General features: G+C 54.2%; 6 protein-coding genes across 6 annotated transcripts; 2 read left to right on the forward strand and 4 right to left on the reverse strand.

The window, feature by feature from the left end:
• Window positions 1-153: 153 nt before the first annotated feature.
• Window positions 154-1,959, forward strand: COCMIDRAFT_38942 (uncharacterized protein; the record flags this gene model as incomplete). The annotated part of the gene is made up of 2 exons (XM_007692203.1): window positions 154-421; window positions 473-1,959. The coding sequence occupies 2 exons, from the start codon at window positions 154-156 to the stop codon at window positions 1,957-1,959; spliced, it is 1,755 nt and encodes a 584-aa protein (XP_007690393.1).
• Window positions 1,960-2,972: 1,013 nt separating this feature from the next.
• COCMIDRAFT_101818 (uncharacterized protein) lies at window positions 2,973-5,020 on the reverse strand (the record flags this gene model as incomplete). The annotated part of the gene is made up of 3 exons (XM_007692219.1): window positions 2,973-4,257; window positions 4,562-4,881; window positions 4,931-5,020. 3 exons carry the CDS (start codon window positions 5,018-5,020, stop codon window positions 2,973-2,975), a joined length of 1,695 nt encoding a protein of 564 aa, XP_007690409.1.
• Window positions 5,021-5,485: 465 nt separating this feature from the next.
• Window positions 5,486-6,634, reverse strand: COCMIDRAFT_101790 (uncharacterized protein; the record flags this gene model as incomplete). Its single annotated transcript, XM_007692220.1, has 2 exons — window positions 5,486-5,698; window positions 5,765-6,634. 2 exons carry the CDS (start codon window positions 6,632-6,634, stop codon window positions 5,486-5,488), a joined length of 1,083 nt encoding a protein of 360 aa, XP_007690410.1.
• A 1,017-nt stretch (window positions 6,635-7,651) lies between these two features.
• COCMIDRAFT_101771 (uncharacterized protein) lies at window positions 7,652-9,696 on the reverse strand (the record flags this gene model as incomplete). Its single annotated transcript, XM_007692221.1, has 2 exons — window positions 7,652-9,507; window positions 9,621-9,696. 2 exons carry the CDS (start codon window positions 9,694-9,696, stop codon window positions 7,652-7,654), a joined length of 1,932 nt encoding a protein of 643 aa, XP_007690411.1.
• A 1,844-nt stretch (window positions 9,697-11,540) lies between these two features.
• Window positions 11,541-12,784, reverse strand: COCMIDRAFT_28410 (uncharacterized protein; the record flags this gene model as incomplete). The annotated part of the gene is made up of 4 exons (XM_007692199.1): window positions 11,541-11,980; window positions 12,039-12,165; window positions 12,508-12,596; window positions 12,733-12,784. The coding sequence occupies 4 exons, from the start codon at window positions 12,782-12,784 to the stop codon at window positions 11,541-11,543; spliced, it is 708 nt and encodes a 235-aa protein (XP_007690389.1).
• Window positions 12,785-13,502: 718 nt separating this feature from the next.
• Window positions 13,503-16,019, forward strand: COCMIDRAFT_101839 (uncharacterized protein; the record flags this gene model as incomplete). The annotated part of the gene is made up of 2 exons (XM_007692222.1): window positions 13,503-13,685; window positions 13,737-16,019. The coding sequence occupies 2 exons, from the start codon at window positions 13,503-13,505 to the stop codon at window positions 16,017-16,019; spliced, it is 2,466 nt and encodes an 821-aa protein (XP_007690412.1).
• Between the last annotated feature and the right edge of the window lie 1,979 nt (window positions 16,020-17,998).

Below are 17,998 nucleotides of genomic sequence, written 5' to 3' on the forward strand. Positions count from 1 at the left end.
CCCTGGCTATCTGTGGTAGGGGCCAGCATCCTCCGCTGTCGGCATGTGTACTATAAAGAGGTACTGACGACTCCTCGCATGCCATCACCACACCGACCTCGCAGGCTACTTTCTCCCCCGTCCGTTTGGTAACAGCATCGTGCTGTCTGCAGTATGGCGCCATCTTTGCTTATCAAGCCCTTGATTGGGCTTTTGATGCTGCAGAGCGCTTTGGCTACTCCAGTCAAAAGGCACGTTTCCTTTTACAAAGAGGAGGATCCTTATGGGTTCCGAATTCACGAGCCGCGGCTTGGTGCTGTAGCTTCGTCTACCGCGATTTGCAGCCGTATCGGAACCGACCTGTTGAAGGCGGGCGGCAATGCGGCAGACGCCATGGTTGGCACAGTGGCATGCGTAGGCGTCGTTGCCATGTACCACTCTGGTAATTCCACCTCCCAAAGTGCTTCATACAAGAGTTACTAACAGATGTTAGGAATTTCTGGGGGAGGCTTCATGCTCGTCCGTTCGCCAAACGGCACATATGAGTTCATTGACTTCCGTGAGACAGCTCCAGCCGCTGCTTTCGAGGATATGTTCAAGAACAACACTGCAGCTAGTGAGAGGGGCGGTCTCGCATCTGGCGTTCCGGGTGAGCTTCGTGGTCTGCAATACCTTCATGAAAAATATGGCCGCCTCCCATGGAAAACCGTCATCAAGCCAGCCGCCAAGGTCGCTAAAAATGGCTGGAGGGTTAACGAAGATCTTGTTCGCTACATGGCTTCTGCTTCAAACAACGGAAAGGACAACTTCTTCGTTAACGACAAGGAGTTTGCGATTGATTTCGCGCCCAAAGGCCGTCTTCTCCAACTCAACGATACCATCACTCGAAAGCGCTATGCCAAAACACTTTCAATCATCGCAGAGCAGGGACCGGATGCATTCTACAAAGGACCATTGGCAGAAGCCACGATCCGCGCTCTCCAAGCCTCCAATGGCACCATGACGCTCGAAGACCTAGCAAACTACACCGTGGCCATCCGCAAACCCTCATCCATCACCTACGGAAACTACAAACTCACGGCCTGCAGCGCCCCCTCCGGCGGCAACGTCGCCCTCGCCGCCCTCAAATTCATGGAAGGCTACTCTGGCGTCGGTGACCCCCTCAACGCAAACCTGACCACGCACCGCCTCGACGAAAGCATGCGCTTCGCCTACGGCATGCGCTCAGAGCTCGGCGATCCCTCCTTCGTCAAAGGCCTCGACGCATTCCAGCAGCAAATGCTCTCCAACGCCACGGCCGCCGAAGTCCGCAGCAAGATCCTCGACGACAAAACCTTCCCCGTAGCCTACTACAACCCCTCTGGCCTCGAATCCCTCGAAACCCCAGGCACAAGCCACGTCGTCGCCGCCGACGCATCCGGCCTCGCAATCTCCCTCACCACAACCGTCAACCTCCTCTTCGGCAGCAAACTCGTCGTCCCGGAAACCGGCGTCATCATGAACAACGAAATGAACGATTTCAGCATCCCAAACACCACAAATGCCTTTGGATACATTCCCAGCCCCGCAAATTTTATCCGCCCGGGAAAACGCCCACTGTCGTCCATCGCTCCCGTCATAGTCGAGCACCTCAACCTCGCAAACGTAACAAACGCCTTCTACATCGCCATTGGCGCCGCAGGCGGCTCCCGCATCATCACCGCGACAATCCAGAACATCATTCACATGCTGAGCGGCAATATGACGACGGCCGAGGCGCTGGCCCAGCCGAGGTTCCACGATCAGCTTGTGCCCGCGCAGGTGAGCTTCGAGTATGCGTTTGATAATGCCACGACGGCGTATCTGCAGCAGATTGGCGCAAATGTCACGTGGATGGCGCCGGGGAGCAGTAGTGCGCAGGGCCTGAGGTTGTTGCCGAATGGCACGTTTGAGGCGGCGAGTGAGCCCAGGCAGAAGAATAGTGGCGGTTTTGCTGTTTAAGATGGGGAAAAAAGGGTCATGTTTGATGCTGATAATGCCGGTGGTGGAGCTGTTGGATAGTTCAAGCAGTCTTTGGGGTGAAACTATTCCTCGTGTACATAGATATGATATGATACTTACCCTCGATGAACTGACTCTACGAGTCAAAGTAAATCCATTACTACTATTACTTCATGACCATGCTTCACGTACGCAAAACACTGCTTCCAACCGTATCAACAGCTAAGTTGTATTTCATCTGGTGCGTATATTGCACACGTGCTTCTCTCTATTAGAGTAGCCCATCATCTACTTTGGACAAGAGACTACAAAGTGCGAGGGGAGAAGTAAAAAAAGGGAATAACGCTTTTTGTAAGCCCCGTCAAACGTGTATCCATCATGTCGGATCACGTGAAAGAAAACGCCGAGAATGTACACTGCAAAACAAACCAGAACAGGGGGTTCGACCAAGTACAAGAGCTGCTGTACCAATCAGCTCAGTCGACCACCCGTCTGCAGAGACGAAGCGAAAAATGCCTGCCGTTGATCATAAGCCATGCCATGGATTCATGGGAGGCCTCGCTATCGTCGGACGCAACTGATCAAGAGTTACCTTCGGGCGAAGCGGCTGGGTCTATTATATCTCATGGATAGGGCATAGGGGTGAGCACACCTCATCTGTGCAAACATAGTCAGTAACAATCCGAGATAAGTCAAAGACATGAATGCATACCAAAATCCCGTCGCACACCTAGAAACGACTTCGGTGATTAGGCTTTGTTGGCGTAAAGGGGAGAGCGGCGGAAGGGTCCTCGATCGGTTTCGCACTGTATCAAACGCCAAATGTCAGCAAGCACAATAACATATTAAGAAGTTGGCGCATTACGTTTTGCCGGCAGTCATGTAAATGCAAAAAGATGGTACATGATAAGAAGAAGCCAAAAAGGGACAGGGGATGCTAGGGTAAGACAACAGCAAGCCTTCAAATTGAAGCTTGACGCAACATGGCTCTGCGGACGATGCCTAGCGCAAGTCTATTTGCGCTGGCGTTTGCTTGCTACAATGTGAGGCTCGCCTTTTCGTTTCTGAGGGGCAGGGGTTTGGGAGTGGGCTCTTTGAGCAGATGATACATACCCGTTCACTTCCTTATCCAACTGCATGTACTCCTCAACTGCATTCTTGCCGCCACGGTTCAGGAGATAGGACATGTAATAGTGTGACAACTCTTTCGACGTCTCACCAGAGAAGCGACCTTTGGTACGCATCAGGTCGTGAGCCGCCTTGATCCGAGCATGCGCTGCTTCTTGGTTGGGAGAAGGCTGTGCAATTTCAAATTCCAAGTATTTCTTCCAAAACTCACGTGAGTCTAGGAATCGCTCATGCTTGTCCTTGAAGACTTGACGAGCTTCGCCGATGCTGCTCTTGCACTGCCAAAGGATACGTGCTTGTTCCGCTGCGAGTATGCCGCCAATCTGATTGTTGGAACGGTCAATGTACTGCTCTAGAAGGCGGACAGCCGCATCGTTGCCTTCATGTCGTCGCTCTAGACCTGCCAGGGAGATAAGAGTCTCAGTGTGCTCTGGTGCCTCTTCGAGCATAGCCAGGTAGATATCACGGGCGACAGATGTTCGACCGAGTTTCTCTTCGAAACGAGCCCAGTTGAGGCGTATGGCGGGGGCTGAGATGGGCACAAAGATACAGCTGGCTCGCATGTAGATGATCCTCGCATTCTCCTCTTTGCCCTGGGCAAACATCCAGCGAGCATATCGCAGCCAGAATTCGTCGTACAAAGCACATGCGACCAAGCAGCGCTCATACAGGAACGCGATACGCTCAAAGTCACCCAGCTTCTCTTCAAAATCTAGATACTTACGCCAGTTCTCAAGCTCGGACTCTTCGAGCTCGGTGACGTGGAAGTAGGCCCTCTTAATGGCATGCTCATAGGTCCAGCGGCTGGTAACATCCTGCTGTGTCTTCGAGTACGCGCCGTAGTACCATTCAGTTATCTTGGAGCGCAGCTGTCGCTCAATCTCAACCACTGGCTTGTCAGGCTGTCCCTGATTCTCCAGCTGAACCGCGGCTTTCAGCTTTTCGAGTGTTCCTGGACTGGCTAACTCTTCTACTGGACGATTGGAGAGAAGGACGGAGAACTTCTCATAGTACCGAGAAAACTGGTAGATGGGTATGTGCAATACACGGCTGTAGATCTTGGTAACATTTGCTGGCTCTTGGATACGCTCCTCGAATTCGATGTACTTGTCCCAGAATGGGTGGCTCTGGAAATCCAGACCGACAAAGTGAGCACCTCGCTCGAATAGCCTAATGGGTTAGCATTGAAAGGTCTGAACAAGGAGAGTACGACGAGGAGAGAATGAAAGGGGACGATCATGAAAAGTAACTTAGTGTGCCAACAAAAGGATGGTAAGGCTATCGAACTTCGTCCTTCCAGGGTCTTGGGCAACTCTTTCGCGGGGGCAGAGTGTAAACGGGGTGGGGGGGGAGGGCAACGGGATGATGGGACATGTAAACATGTAGCGCCCGAGCGCGCCCGAGCCCACCGCTGGCTACGGCGATTTGAGCCTCGGAATCGGGAGGAGGGAAGCGGGGCAAAGGGAGGACTCACTCTCGGATAATGTCGTTGTCGTGCGACGTATCCATTTTGAAGCTGCAGTAGTTGGCCCACAAGTCTACTGAAGTAGTGATGCACGAGACACCACGCTCGTATACCATCTCGGCAGTCTCTGTACCGCCAATCGAGAATTCGAGATCGGCATACTTCTTCCAGTAACCGAAGAACAGTGGGAACTTGGTGAGAAAGCAGTCGTAGACGTTTCGGACAAGCTCGATGGTCGAGGGACTGGAGTTGCGGGTGACGCCGCCTTCGAGCTCAGAGGCGCGAGTGACGAGCGCTTCCCATTTGTCGAAATCATCTTCACTCTCCACCTGTATATGCTGTCAGCGAAGGTCTGTATCGAAGCAATGGGACACTCACCACAGCGCTGAGGAGCTTATTGATCTCACCTGCAGCTTCTTCCCCGGTGTAGTGCACTTGGGCAATGCTGCCGCGCCCGGTGGCCAACATGATGGCGCGTCTCGGGCTCTGTGCAGGAGACTGTGCGTGCGAGTTAGTTATGATATTGATGCGACTGCGTTCAACAGCGCGGTGGTGATGCGGCGGCGACGATGACGACGGCGAGAGGTTCGTGTGTGGTTGTCGAGAGGTTTGCGACAGTCGTACCGTAGAAGCCGCGCTCGAGTTCGCGTCGGCGAATCCACTTTCGTCAGCGCCGAAGCTTGCAGGCGCCAAGCCCAGCGTTTGCCCAAACCAAACGGCAGCCTGGCGGGTAGCCAATAGCAAGAGAGCAGTGCGGCTGCAACTATGGATTTCATTCATTGTGTATTCACCTATCTAGGGATCTTACAAAATAGTCAACAAGGCCGCCGAGGTATCACGCCAAACAAGAGAGGGGGCTACAGGTGCCTCTCCATTCAAGACAGAATTCCAGACCCCAAGACTCCGCCACAACAGTAGAATCTATCCATGTGCTCACGCAGTACTTTCTTCTTTCAAAAAAGGTGCCGTATCACTGGCTGAAAATGAGAATGGACTCTTGCCCACTTCCGGGCTCCTCGGACTGATAGGCAACGCAAAGAGTCCATCGTCCTTGTCATCGTCGTCTGCAGACCCCAATGGGCCCCGAGATTGGAAAACGGGCGCTGGGCCAGACAAGGCGTTTAATGAGCCCATGCCAGCACTCTGCTGTTCTGTGATAAACTGTGGAGGTGCCTGTGCTGCGATTCTCCGAGGTGGATCTATTGGCTGAACCTGAGGTGGTTGCGGAGGCTTTGCCGCAAGGCTAGCTGGATTTGCGCCCTTGAAGACCGCAAAAGAACTAATAGCAATGTCTGAAGATTCGGGCGATAGAGGGTTGGAGAAGCCCGGCGTGCTGTTGCTGGGTGAGAGGTCCTTTTCACTTGTGCCTAGTCGCAGTCCTGCCAGCTTGTCCATGAGGCGGCCCCCACCAGGAGACCGTGGGCTAGAGGGTGCCTTCATCGGTGCCAGCACGGGCTCACCAAGTGAGATACTTAGGCCTGCGGGTTTGGCATTGACTCCGAATGTCGACTCAATCCATTCCTTCTCTTGCACGGCCATGAGCAGACCGACACCCTCGACGTTGGTACGTGACTCCGCCTCAATCTCCTTCTGTAGCACCTGCAGCCTTTTCTTCGCCCAAATGGTGTGCAGGACACCCTTCTTGCCCGCTGCCCGCGCCGACGCCCCTAGCTCTGGCGGGAACAATGCTGGAAGAGGATTTGTATGCCAGACAACAGGAGCCCTGGTACCGTCTTGCGGTCGTAGCGTGAGTGTAACGCTGGTGGGTACCGCGACGCCCGGGGGTAGCAGAAAGTACATGCGATGCACGTCGTTGGCCGACTGGTCGTTGGCGGGCAGGACCCGTGTGCTGCCGTCCCATGATATGTGCCAGTCTCCCCGCACTCCCCGCGTTGTGTCATCGTCCTCCCACTCGACCATCAGAATCTTGGTGCCTGTGGTGGCATTTGCATGGCCCGCCTCGTACTCGTAGCGGGCAAGCGCATTTGCGCTGGAGATGCTCGGCGACTCAACCTCGTCCTTGGTCAGCTGTCGCGTGGTGGTGTCGACGGAAGTAAACGGAACCGTGGCCGGGGACGCCATTGGGAACAGGTCGAGTTTAGATGTCGTGGAGCGCGATAGCTACGTGCGGGACGATGCGTCTACCGGCGTGTATACAAGTGGGTGGGGGTGGTATACGGGTCTAGGTGGTAATAACGGCGACGGCAAAATGACAATCATCCAAAGGCCCGTGTTCGATGTCGAGGGCAATGCAACACACAGTCGACGGCAGGCTAGACACTCCCGCCACGACCTTGCTCTGGCTGGAATGGCAGTCTGGCGATATCTCGCTGACCGTCTGATGCTGGCCGTACGCGTTAGTCTGCAGCTTCGTAGTCCGGCCGATGTTCGTCACTAATTTTAGACGTCGACGCCGGCCACTTCTCCACGGCTCCTAGTGAGCCACGGGAACCAGCGACTGCCGCGCCACATACGGAGAGCTGCGTGCTACTCTTGTCAGCCAATCACGTGTGCATATGCATCATCGAGGCACGGCGCTGCCTGAGCGTATCGCTCGTTTCAACTTCAATTCCACTCCTATGGGGCCTCACTTTGGAGCCCCGTTGCTACACTACTATCCATGTATCTACCTACATGTACATGCGCCGGCCGCTGGGGTGCTGCGCTAGCTTCCCCCACGCAGCTTTTGGCCCCTCCATGCTCTCTCCCTCACTCTCCCTCACCCCCTTCTCTCCTCCTCGTCCTCCATTCCCCCCTTTTCCATGTACGGTTTCTTAGAGAGGCAACCAGACCACACCGAATCCAGCCGTGATCTCGTAAATAGTAAAGAAAAAAAAACACCCTCTTTCCTCCTAACGACATCCAGTCGATGCTACTGTGCCGTGTGAATGCTGCCTTTGCTCCTTAGAGCCATTGGTATCCAAAATTACAAAAGTGGGTATCGTGTAGAATAAAATATATGCAAAGAAATAAGCAAATCGCTTTGGTAAATGCTGCTGCAAGACGAGCCAAGGCCCAGACGAGAAGAGAATGTAAGTTGGCAAAAGGGGGACCACGCACACAAGACCAGGATGCATACCAGCAGAAGAAGCGACCCGCTCAGATGAGCAAAAAGTCCCAGTTCTTCTGTCGCATCATGTCCCGCCAGTGAACACTCTGTGTGTTGCCCTTTGCCAGGTTGTCGTCGTTGGCCTGCCACACTTCGTGGAGAAGGTTTTTGACTCTTCCGTACGATCCAAAGTTTGCCGCCTCGCCCAGCATGGCAGAGCGATCAGCGAACATTTTGCGGAATCCAGACTGCGGCACCGAGATGGAACCAGCGACCAAGAGTGGCCAAATCAGAGAACGGTCAAAGCCGTCAGGGCCAGCGGGGATATACTCCATGGCCTTGCAGAGAGCACTCACCAGGTTGACAAAGGTAGGTGATGTGCGGTCAAAGTCTGGCACTAGGCTGCAAAGGTAGATGCGGGCGGCTAGACGGTACACTGCAGTCATGTTGCGGCGAAGCTGCCGTGGGAGAATCTCACCAGTAGACGAGTAGGCGCTGTTGAGCGAACCCTGGGGCGGCTCGGTCAAGCTGATCTGCTCGCCAAGGAGTTTGATGTGGGCGCAAAGCTGCACGATATCCATGTTCTCATTCTTCAGCGCTTCGAGGCAGGCGATTTCCGAAATAAGATACATGATGCGGTCTTCGCATCCCATGAGTTCTGCGAGGCCGGAAGATGCATCTGCAATAAGCTTCTCCCGGTAAGTGTCAGCGAATGATGGCGTCCTGCCCAGCATCGTAGCGCCGAGGATGTCGATCCAGGAAGCCAGTGTCATGTTGAAGGGTGGCTGAGCGTGTGCCTGGCCGTTCAGTGCGATCATCTGCGCAGGAAGCTCTAGCCTGTGAACGAGGTTCTGGACGGCTTCAAAGTGGCCGTGCCATGGGATGTCCATGAGACCGTCGTTGAATCGACCGACTGAGCACTGGAAAAAGATCATACCGAGCGCTGCCTCGAGGGTCTGACCGTGGTTGCTGTCACTGTAGAGCGCAGCGGTAAGCTGCTGGACGGTTTCACCGCGATGTCGCTGAATGTCCAAGTCAATCTGCTCTCCAGTGAGCCCCTGAGTGGTCTTCATGTGTAGTGCGGATATGCTCATGCAACAGTGTAGATATGCCTTGTTGGTCTCGAGTGCTGGGATGATGACATCACGCTGCGCTGCGCCAGGTTGGTTGGTTTCCAGGACAGGAAAGGCAGAGGGCATGATGTTCTCCAAAAAGTGGCTTAGCAGGTGGCGGTCGCAATCATCCACCTGGATTGATGGCTGGTGTGATGGGCTGAAAGTGCCATATGTGTTGTAGTCAAAAATGGGGAACTCAAGGGGCTCCTCTGTGAAAGATTCGCGGCGCTCAAAGTAGTCTTGTTGAATCCAGTTGTCTGAGGGGTATGCTGGAGGTGTTTGGTAGTGGCTGTAGGAGGAGATTGTTGAATCGCGTCGAGTTGGGATGTCGTTGATGAACATCTGGCTCTCAGTCTTGATATCAATGTCGTATGGGACATAGTGTCCTGGGTGGGCGAAGCTGGGGGGGAAGCTGGGTGGAGGCATTGTGGAGTTGTAGAAGTCGATTGTGGCAGGGGCTGGGTTGAAGTTGTAGTCGAGCGAGTTCTGCGAATCGACAGAAGGCGCTCTTGTGCAGCTGACGCCGTCTGAGAATGTGTCGGCAGTCTGCATGGAATGGCAAAGGCTTGGTGGAGTGTTTGTGCCCATGGCAGTGCCCTGTGCAGTCTTCTCATTGAGCTTTGTGCGCTTGATGATGTTTTTGATGAGTTCCTTCTGGGCGCGCCTCTGCTCGTTGTTGCTCCACCACATTGGTCTCTTGTATTCACACTTGAGGCCAAGGTGTTTGCAGGCGCGACAGGATGGTTTTCCTTCGTCGCACTTCTTGCGTCGCAGGCGACATGTGAAGCACCCTGCACAAGATCCGTTAGCCAGCCCGTCCAAGTCCATGCGCGGGATCCCTGCATAGGAAAGAAGAAGAAGAAGAAGAAGAAGAAGAAAAACAAAAGCAGAGGGTATATATTACCTGTTCGTGAGCGACGGTGCATTTTTGCAGCGGCTTGCTTTGCTGCGTTAGCAGCAGCAGTGGTAGCGCCTACCATGGTTGTGGAGTGTTTGGTGGCAGATGTGGGAGCGGACGAGGAGGACATGGACGCTCGAGGTACCCAGAGCGGTGGTATATGAGGCAAGCCAGTTAAACGATGCGGCAATAACGACTAAGGCACGACGGGACGATTCGTAAGGGACAGGATGGCAGGGCTCGACCGGGCTGCTCGTAATTAAAGATGGGCATTCAAAGCTCGACCAGCGGGCTTGATGTGAAGGAAGGAGCGGAACCAAATTATGCGGACTACCTATTTGCGTGGAGGGTTATTAGTGAGCGACAAGTACCTTATATCTGCCAGGAACGGCACAATGGTCACAAATACTGCTGAATCTATTCTTGGACTTGCAGTTATCTCGAGGGGCGGGCGACCAACGGGAGGGAATTGCGAACGTGGTACAGCACATGGCGCTGGCACGCTGATTGGGCAGACTAGTCTGGCCATGCAGCCTGATGTCGACATTTGGGGGCATTTTGTGTTGCCAGCTATTTTGGGGCTTACTTACCCGCCGCGCTTGAGCCAGCTGCAGGCCGTAGCGTCCATCTCTCCACGGCTATCGATCGGCTCACTGGCCCCCGCAACCAGTCTGGTAAGTTAATTGTCCCGTTTGGGCGACTCGGCCCTAGAGGCATACGCCCATGTCGACGTGAGAGTTTTCGCAGCCAGGGGGGTCGGGTGCGTTAGTCTCTTCTCGTCCCAACCTCCCTGCGGGGCACTATCGACGAGTGGCATCATTCCAGAGCCGTCTAGGGAAAAACACTTGCAGCGGCTGCGATAAGTGGCCGGCCCGGACGTTACTGGTGGCCTGGTGCAGATGCGCAGATCACGGGATGCAATGCGCCCGGTCTGTGTACAAGCAAGCACGGCACCTGCTGGTAGCCTGTCCTCGTGCCAGCAGGGAGCATGAGTGCGTGCGTGTATGTAGTGTAAGTCGACTACGTATGTGCGTGTGCAAGCGAAGCGAGGAGGGAGTCACTGGCCCTCGCTGGCCACGTTGGCCACAGCCAGTCGAGAAGCGGAGCTGGCAGTTGAGGCTGTCGTGATCATTTCCACCGCGGGACCTGCCCAGCTAGAAGCTAGGCGGACGAAAAAGGCAGACGGCAGTGTTGGCCAAACACGGCAGGTCGGTTGGCGATGTTTTTTCCCGAGCTATGCGGGCAACGACGAGGGAGTGGGTGTAACGCAGCAGAGTGGCATAGCACAAGATGGGGGGCGGCATCCAGTCAGCGTGCGCTCCCACGCAAAACAAGTCGCTTGTGCATGTTGCTCGAGGTGAAATTGCAAGAGAAGCTTTTGCTAGCGGGCGACGAGGGCCAATGACGAGGCCGAGGATGCTAGCTTACGCTGCGGGGCAATGCAGCGGCATGCTGGGCTGCTGGGGCGGACGACAGGGGAGTCGAGGTAGTAGTGGTTGTCGTGGTAGATGGTAGCAGCAGCAGCAGTAGTCGTCTAGCGGTGGTGGTGGTGGTGGTGGTAGTGTGTGGAGTGTGTGCTATGAATAGGCCGCTAATTAGGCTGACTTGGGTCGAGAAATTGCCCATAATTAGGGCCAAAGCCTAATGTGGGTGGCATGGCGAAGGCAGGCGAGGGCAGGTGCAGGAAGCGGCGGTGATTGGTTACCGAGGGCTACAATCAATACTTGGCGGGCGACGAATGGGCCCTCGAGTACCGGGTACGTCCTCGGTGGCAGTCGGACAGACCAGGCCCTTCCTCACCTGACTGCGCGGAACTGATGCTCAAAGGCCATCCTCTCCCGCTGCAAAGGCGCTACTTGCTGGTCCCTGGTTTTTGGTAAATGATGCCTGTCTCGTTTGCGTCTTGTTGGGCATCTAGTGTGCCCATTAATTGTCATCGCACGCTTGGTCTCCCTCTAGACGCGACTCAATCCGCTGCTCGCTCGTCTTTGCGGCACGCCTTCGGTCATCACCACGGGATCCGCCAAGCTGGCCAAATTGCGAGCGCCGTTGCACAAAGCCGTTCCCAGTAGGTTCCTCTGCCCGGCTATCAGAGGTGGAACTTTTTTTCTTCTTTTTTTCCCTGCTTGGCGCGGTTCGTAGAGAAAAACACGCTTGGGATAATGCTTGCATTTGCACAAGTTGCGGTCTGCATGGCTCCTTGCCCCAAGCCCATTTCTCCACGCTGATTCGCCTTGTCGCCTTGACGCTTCTCCAGTCCATTGTCGCAGCGGAGCACACCAGAGAATGGCGACTCGGCTGGCCGCAGGGTCTTACAGTCACGGGCTCATGGTGTGGGTGCTGCTCTGCGCGACCGTTGGCCGCCACTGTGGGAGAGGGTTTCATGGTGGGAAGGTAGTGGCAGTCACGAGGGCGTGGTTGTACCAGCGGTCTGACACATGGCTGGTAACGGTAGCAGACTGCCGGCAGCGGCGACGCCCAGGCAGGAAGAGGCAGAGAAGTCGAGATAGTAGGTCCGACGAGCACCACAGTTTGCCCGGCCAGACAACGACTATGACGACAGGACTGCCTGTCGAGTCGAGTCGACCTGGACTCTGTTCTGTGGCGTCACGGGCTGCACGCAACCGCTCCACCACGGAACGCAGCCGCATGTGATGTGTTTGTGCCAATATCGCATTGCTGCATGTTGCTGGTGAGGCTGTCGGCTCGCACACGTCAACCGTCTGCGTCGGAACCGAAGCTCCACCGACCGATCATGACATGGATGACCGTTGTCACATTTGCGCTTTGTCAGAAAGCGCGGTGTACCAGTGTGTATGTATGTAGTAAGTAGTTACGTAGTGTATGGACATGGACATGGACATGTACTGTAAGTAGACTCATACATACATACGGCTGAATGTATACTAGACAGCCGCATATAGACCTGTGCACATGGTTGGCCGGCAGCCGGCAGCTTCCAGCTGCCAGCTGCCAGCACGCCTGTGTCGACGTATGTATCCAACGTCACACTGGCGGGCAAGGTGAGGCGATGGGCGGTGGGCGGTAGGCGTGGTGCTGGCAGTTGCTGGCAGTGCCAGTGCCAGTGGCCAAGAGCAGGTCCGGGGTACGTACTTACCTTGAGGCTGCGCACAAGACGACAGACAGCCAACCGTGTGCGTGCACGCCATGGCTCAACCTCAGATCTTCGCTGCATCTGCGCGCGACTGGCGGCGACACGATCCGCTGCCGTCGGCCCTCGCTGCGAGTGGATCCGCGGCGACCCTGACTTGACTGGACTTGACCGGCCGGGCGTGCGTGCGTGCGTGTGAGTGTGGCCGTCATGGCGGCCGTCGTGGTGGTGATATTAATGGCATTTGCCCGTCCCGTTTCGGCACTATTAGCCCGCGGCCCAATCTAAGAGCTGGCCAACCAGCGTGCCATGCGCCCTCGCACACGTCTACACTAAGCGCCAGCCTGTCTGCTGCCCACTATGGCTGGCGACGACTCGACCTCGCTCAGTGGCCGCCGTCGACAGGCATACGCTGTCCCATGCAGTCTCTGCTGTGTGATATGGGCCAAACGAGCCCGCCCCCCACCGCCAACGGCGCCCAAGCACTCTCTACAAAAGACTTGCAAGCGCTCTCCACCCGAAGGGTCCTGTTTCCCGTTTTCGATCATCTTGTGCTGCCATCGCCCTACTGTGCTTTGCTCTGCTTTGCTTTGTATCCGCGTATGCCATGCTCGCCACATTCCATCCCATCACCCCCTAGCCCTCCCTCGCAAACCCGCTGCTCCTACTCTTGAGCGTGTGTGCGCGCACTCACATCGTGATCATGGCAAGTTACTCTCGGCACTCGACCCCATCGACACCCACCCCCTCCAATTCTAACTCCCTCATAGCAGGCCATGACACCCATCACCCCGCTGGAGCCGGGCATGGAAATGTTTGAAAGGGGAAAAGCATCGTCCCTTTTCTCCGCCGCTCTAACGGCCCGCTCCTCGCTCGAGCGTCCGCTTTCTCACATCAGCGTCGCCTATACCGACATTGAGGACGACTCAAGCGAATTCGAGGAGTTTGGCGGCTCTTCTGTGCGCGTCCGTGTTCCGCTGAGTCTGTGCGTTGGTGCTAACAACCTCCAGAGCGACAACCGACGAAGTCAAACAACAATATCAACATTTGAAGAAGTGACTACCCCAGGAGAAGACATCCGACCACAGTTTGCTTTTTGGCCAGAACCCAAGCCAGTAGAAGGCCCAAAGGGTCCACATCTGTTTCGTGCTTCGCAGTCCTCAAACGAGTTTCCATATGATGATGCGCTGCAGCTGTCTCCCTTGCTACCAAAGCACACACCACTTCGCCATCAAACTGCATTCCGCGAGGCAACTCCAGAAACAATTGTGCCCCAAATAGAGTACAACAACATCGCCCTCGCCGTAGCCCACCTCGACAATGCCGAAGTGCGTGCTTGGACTTCTCAAGACGTGGCTACCTGGATGTACCAGAATGGATTTGAAGACGACATCATTGACAAGTTCATCGGACACGACATCACGGGCGCCGTCCTCCTAGATATGCAGTTTGATGATCTAAAAGAGTTGGAGATCCAGTCCTTTGGCAAGAGACATCAGCTATGGAATCAGATCGACTCCCTCCGCACCGCAGAAGGTCTCATCTCTCCCACCGCCCCTGCCGCCATCCCAACCCCGTTTGAAGACATCGAACGCCCTTGCAAAGAGGCAAGAAACAGATCAAAGAGCAAGGGTCGGAAAGCTAGTCGCCGTGACAAGTCGCGCGGCCGCAATCTAGGAGACGATCTCATCACGCCTGCCCACTCCGTCTCGATTGTCGCCATTGAACAGCTACTGCCCAAGCCTCACGTGTGCGCAAAGGGTGAACGGTGCTCCAAGTGGAAGAAGCAACAAAGGCAGCTCGCCAGACTCCAACAGGAACACGGCTTTCCCATCTCTCCCGAAAAGGGCGGCCACATCTTTATTGCTGGCGATCCTGGCAACGCCCAAACTGCAAGTCATGCTGTCGAGAACGTCCACCGCCCCAACTCAGAATCCGCGCCCTCCGTTGTGGTCCCGTCTGTGGTTGCATCGTCTGACGTGCTAGGCCCTGGCCAGCTACCAGACTTTTCCCTCCAAGATCTGCAAAAGTTTGAGCAACGCGACCCACAAGACAATGTGCGACAGTTCCTCACCCTACAGGGCCAGCAGCAACCTTATCAGACCGCTACTCCAATCGAAGCGCCTCCCACCCCGCCTGCCGAGATATACCCACCCCGTCCATTCTTGGTGATACCACAGCAACAGTACTGCCCGCCGGTTTCGGCCTTCTCCGCATCTACATCGGCACATACCACTGGGTCGTTCGAGCCATTCGCACACACCCCGTCGACCCCAGCTCTCCACCCTCCAGAGTTCATACCAGCGCCTCACTCGAACCTCAAGAGCCTTCCTAAATTGACCATTCCCCCGGCACGTGCAATGTCTGTCCAGCCTGGCGGCAACCCACGTAGCGGTGCTCCGGTACCCCAATACCTCGCACCGGACAGCGCCTTTTCGCCTTGTAGGACGGCTTCACCGGGTGGGGTTTACCGATTCGGTACGCCTTTCTCCGAGATGGATGTACCTGTGACCGCCGTGCAACCAGAGCCTCTCAGCCGCGACACAAGCCAGTCCGTGCCCCCAAACATGCAGTACCAGCCCCAACTCCACAGGTCTGGCTCGCGTCACGACCGGCGACGCCCATCACTGCCCATGCCAGCGCTAGCCGAAGAGCGCGTGTTCAGCCCAACCGCCCACTCAGATGACGACACTTTGCGCGAAACCATCTTCGATGACTCAGTTAGCCCCGTTGACAGTGCCAGCTCATCACCGCTCAAAGCCACCAAGCAATTTGACATGGAGGCCCAAGACACCGTTGCACCTCTTCATAAGGGTGGCTTCGTGTACAAGGGCGTCAACCACCATGGTTGGATGAAGAAGCGCCGGACCAAACTCTTGCGCCACGAATGGCAAGACCACCACTTCAGGCTCCAGGGCACGCTACTAGCCATGCACCCCAATGAGCTTCCTTCCTCATCTGCCCTGCAAACCATTGATGTAGATGACTATGCTGTAGCATGCTCGTCACTAGCTTCAAACAAGCTCTCAAGCAAGCTCAGGGCCCTCAAGCTCTCTTCGGGCCATCACAAGGACAAGTCGGCTGCCAACGCGCCTGCTTTTGAGTTTCAGCTTGTGCCCACCGCTCCTGGCAAAGGCGATGTCAAGAAGCTAATGCCTAACGGCAAGGTTCAACACTTTGCCGTCACTACCAAAGACCAGAGGATCGACTGGATGCGCGAGCTCATGTTGGCCAAAGCTTTGAAGGCCAAAAACGACGGCTATCAAGTCAATGTCAATGGTGCTAACATGTAGGGTAATCACGAGAATATTTCTCAATTTTCCTTGGAGGTTACTCTGATTTTTTTTTGTCCCTTTCTTTGCAGCAAGCGAGCAGGCGAGTTTTGATTTTCTTTCTTCTTTCAAATTTCCAACGTTCTCCACTCTTGAAGTCTTTTTTTTTATACCAGCACACTTTGGTGAGCTGATCATGACCCGCTATTATACCCTTTTACGTTCTGTTTCTTTTCTTAGTACACATGTCTTGTTTTGTTTTTCTTGCGTTCCTTCTCTCTCTACATGCTTATTTTCAATGCATACATCTGAAGACTTTGAACGCTCAGCGGGACCGCAAGGTCAGAGACGACAATTAGTTTTGGTTTTGGACATGGTTAATGTGTTGGAAAGATTGCATGTATGGGGGATTCATGCTTAGCACAGACATTCGCGCACTCATTTATTTGATATATTTGGGGCTTGGCAGATGTTTGTTGTTGTTGAAAAGCTACTGTTTATATCGAGGTATTGGAGGTGAAGAATGTTAGGTTGATGTCATGTGAGGAGAAGAGGAGAGACAGTAGAAATCGAACATGGGTACTATAACGAATGAAATGACTTTACGACTTATCTCTGTCTTGTGTGGTGAACTCGTCTTAGATTGCCTGTAGCCGGACTTTCCTATCTCGTCACTAGATATCGATCTTTGCTATTATTTGGAACGGCAACAATCGTTCCGTCCCCACAGTTGTTCGTTGACTTGGACCTGTGCCGCATACTGACATAACCAGCCCCCAACTCCTTGGCACAAAATAGATACTGGATAAAAAAGACACCAAAATACGCCAATACTCATATCTCGGTGTCCGATAACCATCCATGCATGGTACCTTGCATTCGGCCCCCTCCATCAATCTCTGTCGTACCACCACCCAAGCCCCTCAACAAAAAAGACCACTAATTACCTCAATTTTGCCGTATGCAACTAGTAGTATCTCACCCACACACCCCCGCAACCTCAAATCCAACCTAACCCCCAAAATAAACCGCAAACTTGACAAACGCGGCATCAGCACACACACACACACACACACACGCACACACGGACACGGCGCCCATCACATTGCCCTAAGCGAACACCCTGCTCTTCCGATCCAAAGAGAAACGGAAGCGCGATATTTGTCATTACCCGACTCCCGAGCCTGCGGTAACTTTGGCCTCATCCCGTCAACGCATTGACGCGCGCTCGAACGCATCCTAGACCATGCTTCCAACCCCTCCCTTTACCTTTAACCCCCCCCCCCTCTCTCTCTCCCCATGCGCCGAATACGAAAACGAAAGTAAACTATGTCATAACAAGAGCGACGAACGATCAGTGGGAAAAGAGCTACAACAAATTATGTAAAAAGATATAACACCTATATGACCAATTTCGAATTGTTATATTGTGATTTGCATAATTTCTTTTTTTCTTCTTCTTCTTATTTTATACTTATTATACTACGTACGTACTTATGCGCACAGGTACACACACACACACATACAAATACGCTTCTTCTCGGACTAAAAGGGTACGTACGTACGTAACGTAAAAAAAAAGCGTTACGGTATATGTACAATTTTCTCTCTCTCTCTCTTAACTCAATTCTTGGCAAGACACTCGAAGAACACCCTTTCCCCCCCCCCCTTCCCTTCTTCCACCCTAGCCAGTCCGCGTCTGGAGGCTCCACACCCTCCTCCCCCCCTCCTCTCTCTCTCACACACACACTCTCTCTCTTTCTCGATTGCAATCAACGCATCTTGGCGGAGCACACTTTCAGCCCCTCCCCCCCCCCTTCCTTCAATCTACTAGTAGCCCACTTTTCCTTCCCCCCCCTCCTCTGTCTCTCTCTCTACTCCCCGTTCCTCTTTCTTGCTCTTGTCGATCTGTTGGTCTCGCTTAGCTTATTATTAGCATATCAAATAAAGTACCAGGATAAGTAGTAATATGCAAGTTTATTTGGATTATTATTATTATT

The sequence above is a fragment of the Bipolaris oryzae genome, assembly GCF_000523455.1.
Source record: "Bipolaris oryzae ATCC 44560 unplaced genomic scaffold scaffold_122, whole genome shotgun sequence".
Lineage (NCBI taxonomy): Eukaryota > Fungi > Ascomycota > Dothideomycetes > Pleosporales > Pleosporaceae > Bipolaris > Bipolaris oryzae.